This window comes from Pristiophorus japonicus, chromosome 4 (assembly GCF_044704955.1).
Source record: "Pristiophorus japonicus isolate sPriJap1 chromosome 4, sPriJap1.hap1, whole genome shotgun sequence".
In the NCBI taxonomy this organism is placed as follows: Eukaryota; Metazoa; Chordata; class Chondrichthyes; family Pristiophoridae; genus Pristiophorus; species Pristiophorus japonicus.
This window is the reverse complement of record NC_091980.1, coordinates 55,295,987-55,312,906: the sequence shown is the minus strand read 5'-3', so window position 1 is coordinate 55,312,906 and position 16,920 is coordinate 55,295,987. Positions and strand designations below refer to the sequence as shown.

Here is a 16,920-nt window from a genome sequence, read left to right as displayed (position 1 = left end):
GGAATTGGGGTCAGCTGTAATGGCTGCTGCAGTCATGTGACTGTCTACCCTCACTGTGTCCATGGTGAATAGTCGCTTGGGCAAAGTGTGTACCATGAACTGTACTCTTGCAGGAATGGAGGAGAGGAGGGGTGCGGTACAAAACACATAGGGCTGGATTTTGCTCTCAGCAGCGAATGATTGTTACACTTGCATTTATCCATAGACTTTCTATGAGGTTTTGTAATGGAACTTACTGTAAATTAGAGAGGTGAAAAGCGCAGCACCCTCTACAGAGCATCTGGAACCTGTGTGAACAGGGAAAGCAACTGTGTATCCCCTTAACCAATCAGATTGAAGTGCAGAGTGTGAATAAGGAACTGTCAGTTAGAATATTGAATTCAATCTCAATCAGGCACTGAGAGCAAAATAAAGAGAGGGAAAGAAAGATTTGATTAAGAGAGAGATAAAAGAGACAGAAAGAAAATAGAAAAAAAATGTTTCAGTTTCAATTTTGTTTGAATTTCCAACAATAATTAAAAGCTGGAGTGCAATTCCACACTTGTAAAAGTAAATTTTCAGTGCCAGAGAGGTTGTTTGGCAGTAATTAAGACTTACCATGCCATTAAAAGGGTACTTACACTGGAATGGACAAGCCCTAACTTTTTCTGGGTGAATTTAATCCATATCTATGAGGTAAGTACAGCAATTCCACGCCATTCAATGTATTTGATGGGGAACCAGATGGCGAGATGCTGTTTTTGAGTAGCTTTTGGATGAATGTCGCATCTCAGACAGCAACCTGCAGATTTCCACTTTTAACCGCGAATGTGCGGTCGCCAGAAGTTGCTGTCTGATTTCCACGTAAATAACAGTGAGGGCTATTAGCCTCTACAGCAAAATCCAGCCCATGAACTACAAGGGCCAACTGAGAAATCCCAGTGAGTATAAAGATAACGTTATAATCTTTGAGCCAAATGGTAATTCAGATAAATACTGGTCTGTTTAAGGACTCTTACAGTATTAGTTGTTGCAGTCAACTAATTTCTGAGCTGCCTTATTTTAATCTGCACTGTTTATTTTGATCAGGAAATTTAACACCACGTCTCAAGAGTCTTTTTAGCAAAAATCCTACATTTGCCGGGGTATGTCTACCAGACATCCAAAGACCAGAATCGCCAGAAAAGAGACTATTAAGATGTAATCCTTTGTTGACTCTGCTGGTAAAGGTAAAAGTGTTTGAGGGGAAGACAATTATTAATCAGTGTTCTGTGATTATTCACTTTTCTTAAAAGGGAATTTTACTCTACTGAATGCAACCTAATTATTAAAAGGAAGATACTATATGCACTCATTTGTGTTTCTCAGTCAGCCATTATTGCTGCTTTAATACTGTTGAATACAGTCACTATGGGTCCAGACATTTTCTATAGAATTACCCTCCCCAGTATAGCATCATGCCGTTCTATTCAAAAGACATAATCAGTAGGAATGGTGAACACTGAGAGGAACACCTTTTTCATTGTGCCACTGGGAAAAAAACATTGGGGCTAAAATTCCACAGCCTTTCTTGCAAGCTTCCACTTCCCACTGCAATTCCAATGGACTGTTGTCAAAGGGTTACAAACTAGGTCATAGCCTAGATCTCTAATGACGGTAATAATTATCACCGTATAGATATTTTCAAACCCCTTACAAATCTTCTTTTGATGGCAGCAGGTTCCAGACTGTTCACCTGGTAAGGGTAGGCAGGTGCCCAAAATGTGACCCTAGTGTTGAAGGTGACTGCCATGAATATTCAGATGACAGAACCTTCCATTGTTCCATACAGTGGCCCCTGGTGGATGGGATCCTGGCACAACAGACTAAGCATTTTCAGGGTTGCCATGCCAGGGAGGAGATACTGAGCTCTGCAGTATGGTGGAGCTAAATTAACAGTAGTACTTATGCACATGTTAACCTAGCATTTTTTCAGGATGAGCTGAGTGTATTAGTTCCAGATCAGCTCGGTTCTTTTATGGGGTGAAGTGGTAATCTTTGTCTTCTGGAGAGAGGCAGTCTTTCAGAATCATCTTTAAGTGCCAGGCACAGAACATAGAAGCGAGACTGCAGATCCAAAAAGTCCAAAAATTGCAAAGACATTATTTGACAACTGTTTGAAACGTTAGATATACCTGAAGATCTGTAGATCACAGACACACCCACTCTTGCAGTCATAATACCACACATGTTCTTGCTTATGCTATCACAATCACACTTGTATTCATACTCATATACTTGCACTCACAATTCCGCATGTACTCATATTTACAATTGTACTGGCAGCGATGTTTATACTCTCATTCCTACAGTCACATTTGCATACATTCTCATGCACACAATCATGCTGACCATCATACACACTGCCCTCATAATCATACATTCAGGTGGATGTAAAAGATCCTATGCATTATTTGTAGAGCAGGGAGTTCTTTTGATCTGGCCAACGTTCACATCTCAACCAATACCACCAATAGCAGAATACTGTCTATTTATCTTATTGTTGTTTTGGGGACAGATTTGCTTCTGTGTTGACTTAACTAACAGCAGTGACTGCAGTTCACAATAACTCATTTTATGTATAGAATTTTGCAGTGTTACTGAGCGACCTAACAGAAAGAAAGACTTCCATTTACATAGTCCCTTTCATGACCTCAGAATGACCCAGGACGGTATGTTGCCTCCCTGGTGCCAGGGTCAAGGATGTCACTGAGCAACTGCAGAACCTTCTGAAGGGGGAGGGTGAACAGCCAGAGGTCATGGTCCATATTGGTACCAATGACACAGGTAGAAAGAGGGAATGAGGTCCTGCAGGCAGATTTTAGGGAGCTAGGAAAGAGATTAAAAATCAGGACCTCAAAGGTAGTAATCTCCTTATTACTCCCGGTGCCATTCGCTAGTGAGTATAGAAGTAGGAGGATAGAGCAAATGAATGCATGGCTGGAGAGATGGAGCAGGAGGAGGGCTTTAGATTCCTGGGACATTGGGACTGGTTCTGGGGGGAGGTGAGACCTGTACACGCCAGAGAGGTTGCACATCAACAGGGCTTAAGGACCAATATCCTCGTGGGGGTGGGGATTGCTAGTGCTGTTGGGGAGGGTTTAAACTAATTTGCCAAGGGGGTGGGCACGAGGATGTACTCTTAGAAAGGGGAAACAAGGTGCACAAAGGAGTGGGAGAGACAGATAGCACTAGAGTAAGCGATAGTACAGTATTAGGTGAGGTCAGACTTAGAGGGAATACAAGGTGGTCTAAGATAGGTTTACAGTGCATGTGTGTAAACACACAAAGCATGGTTAAATAAGGTTGGGGAGCTGTAGGCACAAATAACCACATGGGAATATAATGTGGTGATAGCAGAGACCTGGCTCAAAAAGGGCAGGATTGGGTACTAAATATTCCTGGATGTAAGGTGTTCAGGAAAGATAGGGAAGGAAGGAAAGGAGGTGGTGTGGCAGGATAGATGAAGGAGAATATTACAATGCTGGAGAGAGAGGATGTCTTGGAGGGGTCAAGGACAGAATCTATTTGGTTAGAGGTTAGAAACAATAGAAGTGCCATTACACTACTAGATGTATTCTATAGGCTACCTACTAGTAGTGGGAAGGCTATAGAGGAGCAAATTTGCAGGGAAATTACAGAGAGGTGCAAGAACTATAGTGTCATGTATTCAGCCAGCATTGTAACCCATGTATAAACTGACCTAAGTTGTACACCGTGAGAACACTGACCACTAGGTGGGAGACACTCCTAACCTGGACCTTCAGGTATCAAAGGGGAAGCTCCACCCACCTTCATCATTTGAGTGCTAAGGAATAAAGAACAGGTCACAGACTGACCTTCTCTCAAGCATGGGCCTCGTGTGCATTTATACTGTGTAGTAAGGACCTATCATATAGAGTAGTGATAATGGGGACTTCAAATGTTCTAATATAGACTGGGATAGTATAAGTATAAAGGGCAGAGAGGGGGAAGAATTTCTGAAGTGTGTTCAGGAGAATTTTCTTGATCAGTACATTTCTGGCCCAGCGAGGAAGGGGGAATTGCTGGATCTGGTTCTGGGGAATGAGGTGGGTCAGGTGGGTTAAGCGTCATTAGGGGAACATTTAGGGAACAGTGATTGTAGTATCACAAGGTGCAGATTAGCTATGGAAAAGGACATGGAGCAATCTAGAGTTAAAATATTTAATTGGAGGAGGGCCAATTTCAGTGGGTTGTGAACGGACCTGCTCCAGATAAATTGGAATCAAAGATTGGCAGGTAAAACTGTAATCGAACAATGGGCTGCCTTTAGAGAGGAGATGGTTCGGTACAGTCAAGGTACATTCCTACGAGGGGAAAAGGTAGGGCAACTAAATCCAGAGCTCCCTGGATGACGAAAGAATAAGGGCTAGATTTTCCGCTAATTTGCGCCCCGGATCGTGCCTCGTCAGGGCGGATAAAGGTGTTTCTGGGCGTCAAACGGGGCATCCAGGATTTAGTGACCAGCCAGAAATTTCGGCAGTGGTTTTGCGGCGGAGCAAAAAATTACTGCCCCGCCCTCTGTTTTGACTGTCAGACAATCGCCGTGCAAGGCTATGCTAGCACCCCGGGTGGAACTTTCAGGTATTGTGTTCGCCCCAGGACCCGACCAAAAATAATAGATGGTCCCAGGATGCAGCAGACACAATTGGCGCCATATTTAAGGCCTCCTCTCCAAACGTCTGCAACCTCTTCGATTATGTTGAAAACCATGGACAATAAGCCTTCTTCCAGCTTGAAGCTGCCTGCCAATGGCAACCAGCATGACTTGCTACCTAACTAGCATTGCCCCCATTGAACTCTCTCACCGACCTTGAAAACAAAAGGAGAATATTATATCTCAGTTGTCGGTGACTGCCATGGTTGCATGCAGAATGCTGCGTTAGTGCACACTTTAAAGCGGCACTTTTATGTGACTTAACCTTTTGCTTTCAAGGTCAGTGAGAGAGTTCAATGGGGGCAATGCTAATTAGGTAGCAAGTCATGCTGGTTGCCATTGGCAGGCAGCTTTAAGCTGGAAGAAGGCTTATTGTCCATGGTTTTCAACATAATCGAAGAGGTTGCAGACGTTTGGAGAGGAGGCCTTAACCCCTACAGGTTTACGGGGAACATTGTTCATACCTACACATTTCTGATGCGCAGTGCATTCGAAGGCTGCACTTTAGAAAAGAAGTGGTGATAGAGATATGCCAGCTCCTACAGGCAGTCCTACAACCTACCAGCGCTGCCCTCAAGGTGAAGGTGACTGCGGCTTCTATGCCTCCGGCTCCTTCCAGGCAGCAGCAGGGGACATATGCTGCAACCCGCAGCATGCTATACATTGTTGCATTCGCCAGCTGACAAGGGCACTGTACGCACGCAGAATGGACTTCATAAAGTTCCCAATGAGCAGGGAGAGCCAGAATGAGAGGACTATAGATTTTGCACAATTGTCAGGCTTCCCCAAGGCTCAGGGTGCGATTGACTGTACGCACATTGCCCTGCAAGCACCAACACAGAATGTAGAGGTCTTCTGAAACAGAAATGGATGCCACTTCCTCAACGTTCAGCTGGTCTGCGATCACACTCAGTGTATCCTCACAGTCAATGCCTGCTATCCAGGGAGCACACATAGTGTTTTCATCTTGCGCGAGAGCAATATCTCACCCGTGTTTCAGCGACAAAGACAAGGTCAGAGCTGGCTAATCGGGGACAAAGGATGCGGCCTGGCCACCGGGCTCATGAGCCCCCTCCGGAACCCTGCCACTGAAGCTGAGCAGCGCTATAATGACAGCCATGCAACCACTCGCAACATCAGTGAACAGACATTTGGCGTGCTGAAGCAGCGATGCCTGGACCACTGTGGAGACAGCCTTCAATACTCCCCTCCGCACGTCTCCAAGTTCATTGTCGTGTGCTGCATGCTACACAACTTAGCCATCATGAGGGGACAGGCATTGCCAATGGGGATTGCAGGACCATCTCAGGAGGAGGAGGAGGAGGAGGAAGACAAGGAAGATGAGCCTGGCGAGGAACCAATATTGCAACCACCATGACCACAGGGGAGGCAGCGTGGAGATGTGGCCACTGCAAGGGCTTTCCATAGGCAGCTCATCATTGATCGGTTTGCATGAACAGGGAACAGGAGGTTTGAGTGTTGCCTCACCATGCTGCCTAATGTATAACTGTGCAAATGAGACACAAGACAGCAATGTCAAAGATCAAAGGACAATTTTTATCAACATTTACCACTCTCAATATTCCCCCCCTCCAACAGAACCCTACATAATAGAATGGTTGAACACTTATGGATACATTACCGATCCCTGCAACGAGCAATATATTAAGAAAAGAATAACTGCATCCCGCAGTGCACAAAATTGAAAGTAAAAAAGACTGTTTCCTGCAATTCACAATAGCTAAAGAAAAAAATAATTGCATCCTGCAGTGCACTAATTGCAAGGCTCCATGATTTTTTGCCAGCCATTAGTGCTCCTTGGACTGACTTTCACCCCCAACTTCCCTTCTTCCCTTCAACCACCTCCCATGCCTGCTGCTCCTCCTCATTGAGGCTTCAGGGCATCCAGCAAGGCTGCTAGAGGGCTGCTGTGTTGGGGGGTCAGACAATGGAGACCGTGTCTGAGGACGTACTGGAAGGCCTTGCTTTCGACTGGGGCGCCTCTTCCTCGGCATTACCAGTCACAGGTGGATGGGGTGTCAACCGTCTATGGTGCATGGTTGGCAAGTGAGTGGTGGAATCTGGAATGCTGTCATCCTGAGGAATGACACCACCTCCCATTTTCCTGGAGCCACTCCATTTCTGACAGGACTGGGCCTTAGCAACCGAAACATGATGTCTCCCCACACCTTGCTGGCCTGCTTTAGCACCATCACTTCCCTGTTGGACAGTGAGGAATGCAGAGAGTATGGATGCAGACACGGACTGCATTACTTGCCCAAGCTCGAGCAATACTTGTGTCTGTGAAGCGCCTGAGTCTGCGGCACGATCAGTGCCACACATCACACACTCTGGAACTCCACTGTCGCTTCTAGAGACCACCAATGGGCAATGATGGTCTCGCTGGACTCCCGACTCGCAATGTCAATCTGCGACGCTGCCTCTGCAATAGTCGCAGTGAGCTTGTGAATGCTCACTGGAATCCGTCCCAATGCATCAATAAGGTCACGGTGCATCACAGCGCTCTCCCTGATCATTTCCACCAGGTCCAGTTCAAGGTCTGCCTGTCTGTTAGCAGACAAACTTTGCCAACTCACCCTCCGGAGAGCTGGCCTGTGGGATTTTACCCTGGCACTGTGTTGCTGTACTAGGGCCAGGAACCTCCGATTCCTCAAAGCCCGTGAATTCTGTGTCATCCCCAGAAGAGCTTAATCTGGAGGGTGCAACTGGTGGGCTCGAATGTTCCGCCGGAGCAGTGTCCTCCAGTGCCTCGTCGTCAGCGTCCGCATGGTCTGAAGTGGAGGCCTCCCCCGAGGAATGCTGCACCTCTGGTTGGTCATCTGGAAGTAGAAAACAGCAGACAGCGGTGGGGAAGGGACAGGGTGGCATGACGAAGGTGGCATAGCACAGGTTCATTTGAGGGCCGCCTCTCCTCCAGTATATCTCGTAGTGCAGTGGATTCAGTAGTGCGATCCATTTACATACCCTCACTAGTCGAGGGGGGCTCAGCATCACCCCCGACATGGGACTCCAATGAGGGCAGAGACCTTCTCCTCCACGTCTGTCAGAGGTAATGTTTGAGGCGGACCCCGCCTGTCCGCAGCTGCTCCCTCCTGTTGTGGGAGTGCTTTGACTGCAAAGAGAAAAATAGGAAGGGTTCTAAAAGGGTCTCTCTGCTGTTGTGCCACATATGCCTACCACAGTAGAATAGGTGATACTGTGTGGACGTTGTAGAGGCCTCCGTTCAATCTGTTGCGATCTTACATGTGCTTCGTCGGTATGTATTCGCTGGTTAGAGGCATCTACCATGGGAGATGTAAGTGGTCTTTCAGAAAGTGATAGGAGCAGTTGGAGTGCATTGCGTGGGACGATTTTAATGAAACAAATTAGGTGAATAGATCATTTAAAGCCAATGGTTGCCGATGTAAGCCTTCATCTTTGTTATACATTGTGAAAGGCACCCCACTGAGTGTTGAGCGGGACCAGATAAATGAAAGACTTCACATAGTGTGTGAGATTAATGTTACAAGTAATGGAGGCATGCATAGATGCAAATGGTACTCACTCTGATGACCCTTGTGAGGTTGTTGAATTTTTTTTGGCAATGTGTGCCAGTCCTGGGCACCGTGTCTGCAGCAGACACCTCCTGTGCTATGTCCCTCCATATTCTTTTCAACACAGAAGGGAGTGGTCTGGCTCCCCCAGCAAGATGAAGTGAGGTCCACCTCTTCTCCACCGCACTGACTAAGGCCTCACTAGCATCCCAGCTGAAGCATCTGGCACACTGCCTTCCCTCCTGTTCCTCCATCTCGGCAGAAGTAGCTGAAGTGACCAGTTTAAATGCGCATGCATGCAGGAAGTTGGCGCACCCTGCATTTGTGTTTGTGACTAGAAAAGAAAGCAAGAGGGGGAAAACAAACAATGCGCATCCACCAAATGGCCGCCTCCTTCACCGCCAAAAGTTTCGGCTTCGGCGTGCAACGCCTGACTTTACGCCAACACTCCTCCAGATGACCTTTGGGACGAAAATACATAACGAGGACGCAAGCTATTTCTCGGCGCAAACTTTTGCATTCCACCCCGATTTGTGCCCCGAAATGCTAAAAGCCGAAAATCCAGCTCTATAGAGAGTAAGATGAAGCAAAAAAAGGGGACTTATGACAGATGTCAGGTTGAGAATACAAATGAGAAAGTTCAGAGGGGAAGTGAAAAAGGAAATAAGAGGGGCAAAGAGAAAGTATGAGAATAGACTGACAGCTAACCTAAAAGGGAATCCAAAAGTCTTCTATAGCCATATAAATAGTACTAAGAGAAGGGGTGGGGCCAATTAAGGACCAAAAAGGAGACCTACGCATGGAGACAGAGGACATGGCTGAGGTACAAAATGAGTACTTTGCATCTGTCTTTACTAAGGAAGAAGATGCTGCCAAAATCACAGTGAAGGAGGAGGTATTTGAGATAATGGATGGGCTAAAAATTGATAAAGAAGAGGTACTAGAAAGATTGGTTGTACTTAAAGTAGATAAGTCACCAGGACCGGATGGGATGCATCCTAGGATGCTGAGGGAAGTAAAGGTGGAAATTGAGGAGGCACTGGTCATAATGTTCCAATCCTCCTTGGATACAGGGGTGGTGCCATAGGACAAAGGTGCCAGAATTGCAAATGTTACACCCTTGTTCAAAAAAGGCTATAATGATAAACCCAACAACTACAGACCAGTCAGCTTAACCTCGGTGGTGGGGAAGCTTTTAGAAATGATAATCAGGGACAAAAGTAATAGTTACTTGGACAAGTGTGGATTAATTAAGGAAAGCCAGCACAGATTTTTTAAAGGCAAATCGTGTTTAACTAATTTCATTGAATTTTTTGATGAGGTAACAAGAGAGTTGACAAGGGTAATGCGGTTGACGTGGTGTACATGGACTTCCAAAAGGCGTTTGATAAAGTGGCACATAATAGGCTTTCCAGCAAAGTTGAAGCCCTTGGAATAAAAGGGTCAGTGGCAACATGGATACGAAATTGGTTAAGTGACAGGAAACAGAGAGTAGTAGTGAACAGTTGTTTTTCAGACTGGAGGCAGGTATACAGTGGTGTTCCCCAGGGGTCGGTACTAGGGCCACTGCTTTTCTTGATATATATTAATGACTACGACTTGGGTGTACAGGGCACTATTTCAAAATTTGCAGTCACAAACTTGGAAGTATAGTGAACAATGAGGAGGATAGGGATAGACATCAAGAGGACATAGACAGGCTGGTGGAATGGCGGACACGTGGCAGATGAAATTTAATGCAGAAAAGTGCGAAGTGATACATTTTGGTAGAAAGAACAAGGAGAGGCAATATAAACTAAAGGGTACAATTCTAAAGTGGATGAATGACAGAAAGACCCAAATCATTGAAGGTGGCAGGGCAGGTTGAGAAAGCGGTTAAAAAAGCATACGGGATCCTAGGCTTCATAAATAGAGGCATAGAGTACAAAAGCAAGGAAGTTATGATGAACCTTTATAAAACATTGGTTTGGCCACATCTAGAGTACGGTATTGTATCCAATTCTGGGCACCACAGTTTAGGAAGGCTTTAGAGAGGGTGCAGAAAAGATTTACAATAATGGTTCCAGCAATGAGGAATTACGTTTACGTGAAAGATTGGATAAGCTGGGGTCGTTCTCCTTAGAGCAGAGAAGATTGAGAGGAGATTTGATAGAGGGGTCTGAACAGAGTAGATAGAGATAAACTGTTCCCATTGGCAGAAGGGTTGAGAACTAGAGGACACAGATTTAAGGTGATTGGCAGAAGATCCAAAGGTGTCATGAGGAAAAACTTTTTTATGCAGTGAGTGGTTATGATCTGGAATGCACTGTTTGAAAGGCAGATTCAATCGTGGCTTTCAATGGGGAATTGGATGAGTACCTGAAGGGAAAAAAAAAATCAGGGCTACGTGGGAAGGGCGGGCGAGTGGGACTAGCTAAATTGAGAGTCGACACGGGCTCAATGGGTCGAATGGCCTTCTACTGTGCTGTAACGATTCTATTGTAATGTATGAAACATGGCAGCTAATTTGCAAGGTCTCACAAACAGCAATGTGATAATGACCAGATAATTTGTTTTTAGGTGGTAGTTGAGGGATAAATAATGGCCAGGACACTGGGGAAAACTTCCCTATTCTTCTTTGAACTAGAGGCATGGGATCTTTTACGCCCTTCTTAGAGGGCAGACAGGGCCTCGGTTTAATGTCTCATCCAAACGATGGCATCTCCGACAGCGCAGCATTCCCTCAGTGCTGAATTTTGTACTCAAGTCTCTAACGTGGAACATTGCACCCACAATCTTCTGACTCAGAGGTGAGAGTGCTGCCAACTGAGCCACACCTGGAACTAATGAGGTGCTACACGAATCCAAATTCCTTCTTTTCTCTCAATCAGTTAAATTCCCTTTCTAAAGTGAGGCACAATAGTGCGGTATCCTCTTTGAAATGGGTTCTGTTGCTGTCCTGATTGAGAGGCCCGAATTCCTGGAAAGTCAGAAACTGCTACGTTTGGGAGCCAGGCTAATTTACCCTTTGTGTGATTTAGCTGTTCAAGTTGGGTCTTTTGGTTACTGAATAACTGAGAGATAGTTAGTTACAGGTTTTACTTGACAGTAGAATTGATTGGAAATTTATGATATTTTCACAGAAATGCTTACAGATGGACCCAGACAAGCGATCTTCATGCACAGAGCTGCTGAAACACGAATATTTCACAGCAGATGGATTCTCAGAGAAGTGAGGACTTTTAAAATCAGAAGGAAAGCTATTTTACTGGATATTTATAACATTAGCACTTATTTTTCTCCTAATTGATTAAATAGAGATTCACACATTAATGGGAGTGTAACACCATAATACATAATTGATTCTAATTTTTAAAAATTGTGATTATATTAGATTCCTTTGTTCTCTACCTAGTTCCCAGTGAATCATGAACCACTTGCAGTGAGAGAACTATGGTTTCCTGGTGCCTTGCCCTGCAAGTTTGATTAGGAAAGTGTGTGGAAAAAAAATAATGCACAGACTGGAACGCATGCATAGTGGCAACAACTTGAGTCTGTTCTGGTGGTTCTCCTCATATCTCAGCTTAACTGTTGAAATGAGAGGTAATGAATCAAGCTAGGTGCACTTCCACAAGGAGGAAGGAAAAATTGGAGGGCTAGTCACCTAAAACCCTACTGGTTCAGTAATGTCTTTCAATGGAGGGAGCCTGCCACCCTTACCCATTTTGGCTTACATGTGATTCTAATCCCTTATTACGTGGTTGACTCTAAATGCCCTATCAAGTGGTTAGCAAACCAATGAGTTGTAACCTATCACTACTATGTTAATTTCATACCTAACACCAATGTGGGGGCACCGTCACTACAATGACTGCTTTGGTTCAAGAAGAAGGCCCATCACCACCTTCCTTCACAGGGCAACTGGAGATAAACAATAAATGTGGCCTTGCCTGCATCACCCAGATCCCAAGAACAAGTGATCAAAATATTCACTCTCCAGCATGACTTCTCAAAGTCGATCACAAAGCATCAATGGCAGATTTGTGATAGCAGCTTATTTGCCTATTGTCTCAGCCTTGTAATGGCACGTTTGTGCCACAGATTAAAATGCTGTTTTATCACAATGGTGATAGAAGTTGCCTTTAGTGTCAGGGTTAGTGCAGAGGCAGATTTAGTCCCATCTATGTTAGAAAGCTACTAGTGATTAAAATTTTATTTAGGCCACTGGCTCAGGAACAAAAGGCAATAAAATTCAAAGTCACTGATCTACATAATGATGAAATAAACACACATGTGCATTTACACTGTTGCGGCAAATACTCAGAATCAAGCCTTTTTAAAATATATTCATTCATGGGATGTGGGCTTCACTGGCAAGGCCGATATTTATTGCCCATCCCTAATTCCACTTGAGACTATAAGCCACTGCCGTCTTTGTGGTAAAGGTACTCCCATAGTGCTGACTTTGTTTGACTATTAGGCCATTTCAGAGCAGAGTCACATATAGGCCAGACCGGGTAAGAATGGTAGGTTTCCTTCCCTAATCAACTTTAGTGAACCAGTTGGGTTTTATACGACAGTCTGGTAGTTTTATGGTTAATTCCAATTTTTCTTTAATTAACTGAATTTAAATTCCCTCTTGGTCTGATTTTAACTCACGTCTCACTGATTATTAGCCCAGCCCTCTGGATTACTAGTCCAGTATCATAACCACTAGGCTACCGTATCCCTGTGGTATAACTGACCTGGGAGCAGTTAATTGGTCGATCTTGTGTCATAGCTGAGCTGGGGGTTTCTGATGCAACAAAACTGAAAAAACAAAGTGTACAAGTGCTTGATTCTCCAGCAATGATATCGTTAACCTTATTGATCACTAGAAAAAAGAACAAATACCAAAAGTAGAGTATATTAATAGCAGATACATTTATTCAGAGCCACTTAGCAACAACAATATAATATAGGCCAAACTGAATAACATTGGGTATAACAAAGATTGAAAAGATCCCCCTTAAACCTATATTAGTATGAATTTAAAAAAAACTCTTGATGGAGCTGTGGCTGTTGAGATTTTGCCTTTAAGAATATATACTATTTTCATCCCTTGTATAGTAAGGACTACAGCAATAGAGAACTGAGATCACTTCAAATTCAAGTGGGTTATATTTTAAGAGTATATGAAATAGTAATAAAATAGAAAAGAAATATGTATTTGCAAAAATAGAGCATGTCAAATTGGCTGAAGTATTAATGTATTAGAGTTGTCAAGTGATTAAAAATATTAATCGTGATTAATTTCATGATAAAATTTTTTAATCTCAGTTAATCTTGGTTTTAATCACAAATTTAATTGATACAATTACTACATCTCTCTTTTATGTTTGTTTTAGTACTGATGCTATTATTATCATCTAAAAAAACAACCCAGTATAAAACCCTGTTTTCCCATTTCTAGATTCATTCAAATCTTCTGTACTTCTAGCATAACTAAATGCATTGTACTTATATGCTGGGTGTCCGATTTATGCTCACGAGTCAGGGCCACCTGATCCCGGGACCGCAATTGCACTAAAGCTCAGCGTCCTGGGTGGACTTCAGGACAGGAGCGCAGGAAGTTTTAATCCTGCCTGCCCACTTGGTTGATGTTAGTCAAGGGCACATTACCGCAGAGCGTGGCGGCCCCTTCAGGGAGCAGCGCGAGCTGGTGCAGGAGGGCAAAGGCAGCAAAAAGTGACGTCATCACGGTCCAGCTCTGAGATTGGAGCGTGGGCAGATACAGCAGGAGCGGCGAGGTCGGGGCGAAGGAGCGGCAAGAGACTGTAGAAGGACGTGATCGGGGCCATGGGGAGGTGTGAGTTCAGGGCCAGGGGCCCAGAGGCAGCACGGGCCAACCCACACTGCGATATGTGTATGCACTAGTTCCGTGCAGCAGAGCAGGTCTCCAGTCGTCCTAGTTAACCCTTGCCACTGGATAAAGGCCGAGCTCTGTCAAGCCTGTGTGGTGGCCGGTGTGCAACGGCCACCACACGTTAAAAAAAATCCATGCACAGGCATCTTCCACCTTTGAGGATGTAGTTCGGGTCCTTCATTGAAACACCTGTGAACTCATCTTTTTTTGGCGTGGAAGCAATTCATCCTCGTTTCGAGAGACCGCCTATGATGATGATGTCTGCAGAGCAGGTCTCCAGTTGTCCTGGTTAACCCTTGCCACAGGATAAAGACCTAGCTCTGTAAAGCCCATGTGGTGGCTGATGTGCAACGATCACCACATGTTAAAACAATCCACGCACAGGCACCTTCCACCCCTCGAGTTCAGGACTAGAATATCGGGTCCTTCACTGAAACATTTGCAAACTCATTCCTTTTAGTGTGGAAGCAAGTCATCCTCGTTCGAGGGACCACCTATGACGATGATGATGATGACCGCAAATGCCAATGGGACCTGTGTTATGTCTTTAGATGCTCTGATAATGACTCCACGAGGCAATGTATTGTACTTGAACTGTAGTGACCTTAGTCCATTTAATGTAACTCCAGAGTGATGATCACACATGGTGGCCTGCCTTTTATATTAGGCCTGGCACACCTGTACAGGTAACCTACAAATCTCCCACTGCAGTGCCCTCTGGTGGCATACCATGTGTAATAGTACAAGCAGTAAACATGTTTGGATACATGAGATCACTCTCCCCCAAGTCCTTAGTGCAAATCGCCTTCATGCCTTGACTGTGCTCTGGGCTTAGCTCTATCTGGTTGACCCTTGGATGGTCATTTCCATCTTGGGTGAGTGGGTGGTGTTTTGTTGGCAGTAGAGGTGCTGGTGGTTTCTATTTGTGCGCCCATGACCACTCCATTCTCTCCCCTCCCACATATAGGTTATGTCAGTGGCTCATTACGTTCATATACATTCAAATCCAGAAAAAAAAATTGCATTTACAGCATTACATTTGTGGTATAGTTGTGAGGCAAGTACCTTTGACTGGTGAGGTACATACTTGATACATACTTGGAATCAGTACTGGTGTTAGCACCGGTGCATAAGGACAAACTAGTACCAGAGCTGCTGGATGGTGTCCAGGTGGTCTGGTAGCGGCGCAGTGCCCAGTGCTGGCAGTGGGAAACCGGTTTGCTCAAGTTGCCTGCTCTCGGGGCCTTTGCCATTGCTCCTAGTGTTGGGCAGGTTCACAGAAGACTGTGCTCTCCCTGTCCTTTCCTTGCGCCCCGGGTCGCTGCTGCTCCCTGAGGAGCAGTCGTCTGGCAGTGCACAGGGAACTGCTGACTCGCTTGCCTGGGCGTTATTTGGTTTGAGATCCTGGCTGGTCCCGGTCCCATTTGGGAGAACCGTTGCGTGACCCTTCGTTCCCGGGTGTAGCCTTGGTGGTGATAGGTCTGGGGGCTGCTCTTTCAGGCTCATGGCGGTTGGTGCCATCGGGTGCCTGAGAGGTGGAGCTCATCAGGGATAGGGTATCGATACAAGTGCTGTTGCCTTCCTGAGATCGCTTGCTCTGCAGTTTGTCTATATTAGCTGCTTGTGGCCACACTCCGTGGTGCATCACTCTGGTCCCAGGGACGCAGGCTACAGCATTTGGTAGCTCGCTGGACCTGTGTGCTCCCAATGGGTGTTTGCCTGCTACATTAACTGAATGCAGTTGAAATTCTACATCGCACAATGTTTCATTACTCACTGTAGATAAATTGTAGCTCCAATCACAATCGCATGACTTTTCTTTGCTAATTACATGTATAAAACGCTGATCATCAATTACAAGCTTTACATTTAACTCACAGTTGCTATTATACTGATTGAGAATGTGAACCTGTCCCTTTAAGTGTGGTGGGTTGCTGGCCTCCTTCAAGAGAGCCTTGCTATCTTTACCCCAATCCTCTTCATCGCTTGGTATTACATGTTGCTCCATCAGGGCTGCACCTCGTGGTCTGGCCGCCACCATCTTTTTCTTCAGCGCTTCACCTCGTGGTTTGGGTGCCATCTTTCTTCTCCCCGAGTTCTGCCACCAAGGCTGGGAAGTCGCCTTTGGATCCGATTTTCTTCCTCCGGAATCCACTGGAGCCTGGAAGCTGTGTTCGGGTCGTCTCAGCTGGATCATCTCCACGCAGTCATGCTGAGCGGTCTATGCCTCGGGTGCTGTGCCGGTCTGCTCTCTGGTGCCGGATCCAACCTCAGGTGAGGGCGTGCTTTGCCTCTGAGCGTGGGGGACATCGATCGCTGGAGGGATGAAATCTTCCCAGCTCCAATGGATCTTCTCCATCCAACTTCTTCTGAGTAGCGATGGTCCATCACCTGCAACAATCCACAGTGGTAACTTACGCACCGCACTATCATGGAGTACCTTTACATCCGCACTACCAATGACTGGGATAAGTTCATTGGTGTAGGTCCGCAGCTTTGCCTGAACCGGGACCAACTTGGGTCATTCAGCTTGATTATCCCATAGCCTCTCAAAGGCTTCTTGATTCATTATTGAGTGGCTCGCCCCCGTGTCCACTTCCATGAAGACTGGAACGCCGTTTATCCCGACTTCCATCCTCAACAGGGAATATTCTGTGGTGCAGGTAAACATGCCATACACCTCATCGTGGGGCTGAGCTGCCTCTCTGACTATCGCTTCATAATCCGCGCTGGATTCATGGCCATCTGCAGACGCTTCATCAACACAGTGAGTCATATTTCTTTTA

General features: G+C 45.5%; 1 protein-coding gene across 1 annotated transcript in view; it reads left to right on the top strand.

Moving 5' to 3' along the window:
* Positions 1–16,920, top strand: part of LOC139262054 (cyclin-dependent kinase-like 2) — a 231,934-nt gene that overhangs the window by 48,499 nt on the left and 166,515 nt on the right. The window contains exons 5-6 of the mRNA XM_070877214.1: positions 1,069–1,208; positions 11,373–11,461. Coding sequence (XP_070733315.1) covers positions 1,069–1,208; positions 11,373–11,461 — 229 coding nt within the window. The remainder of the gene's footprint in view (positions 1–1,068; positions 1,209–11,372; positions 11,462–16,920) is intronic.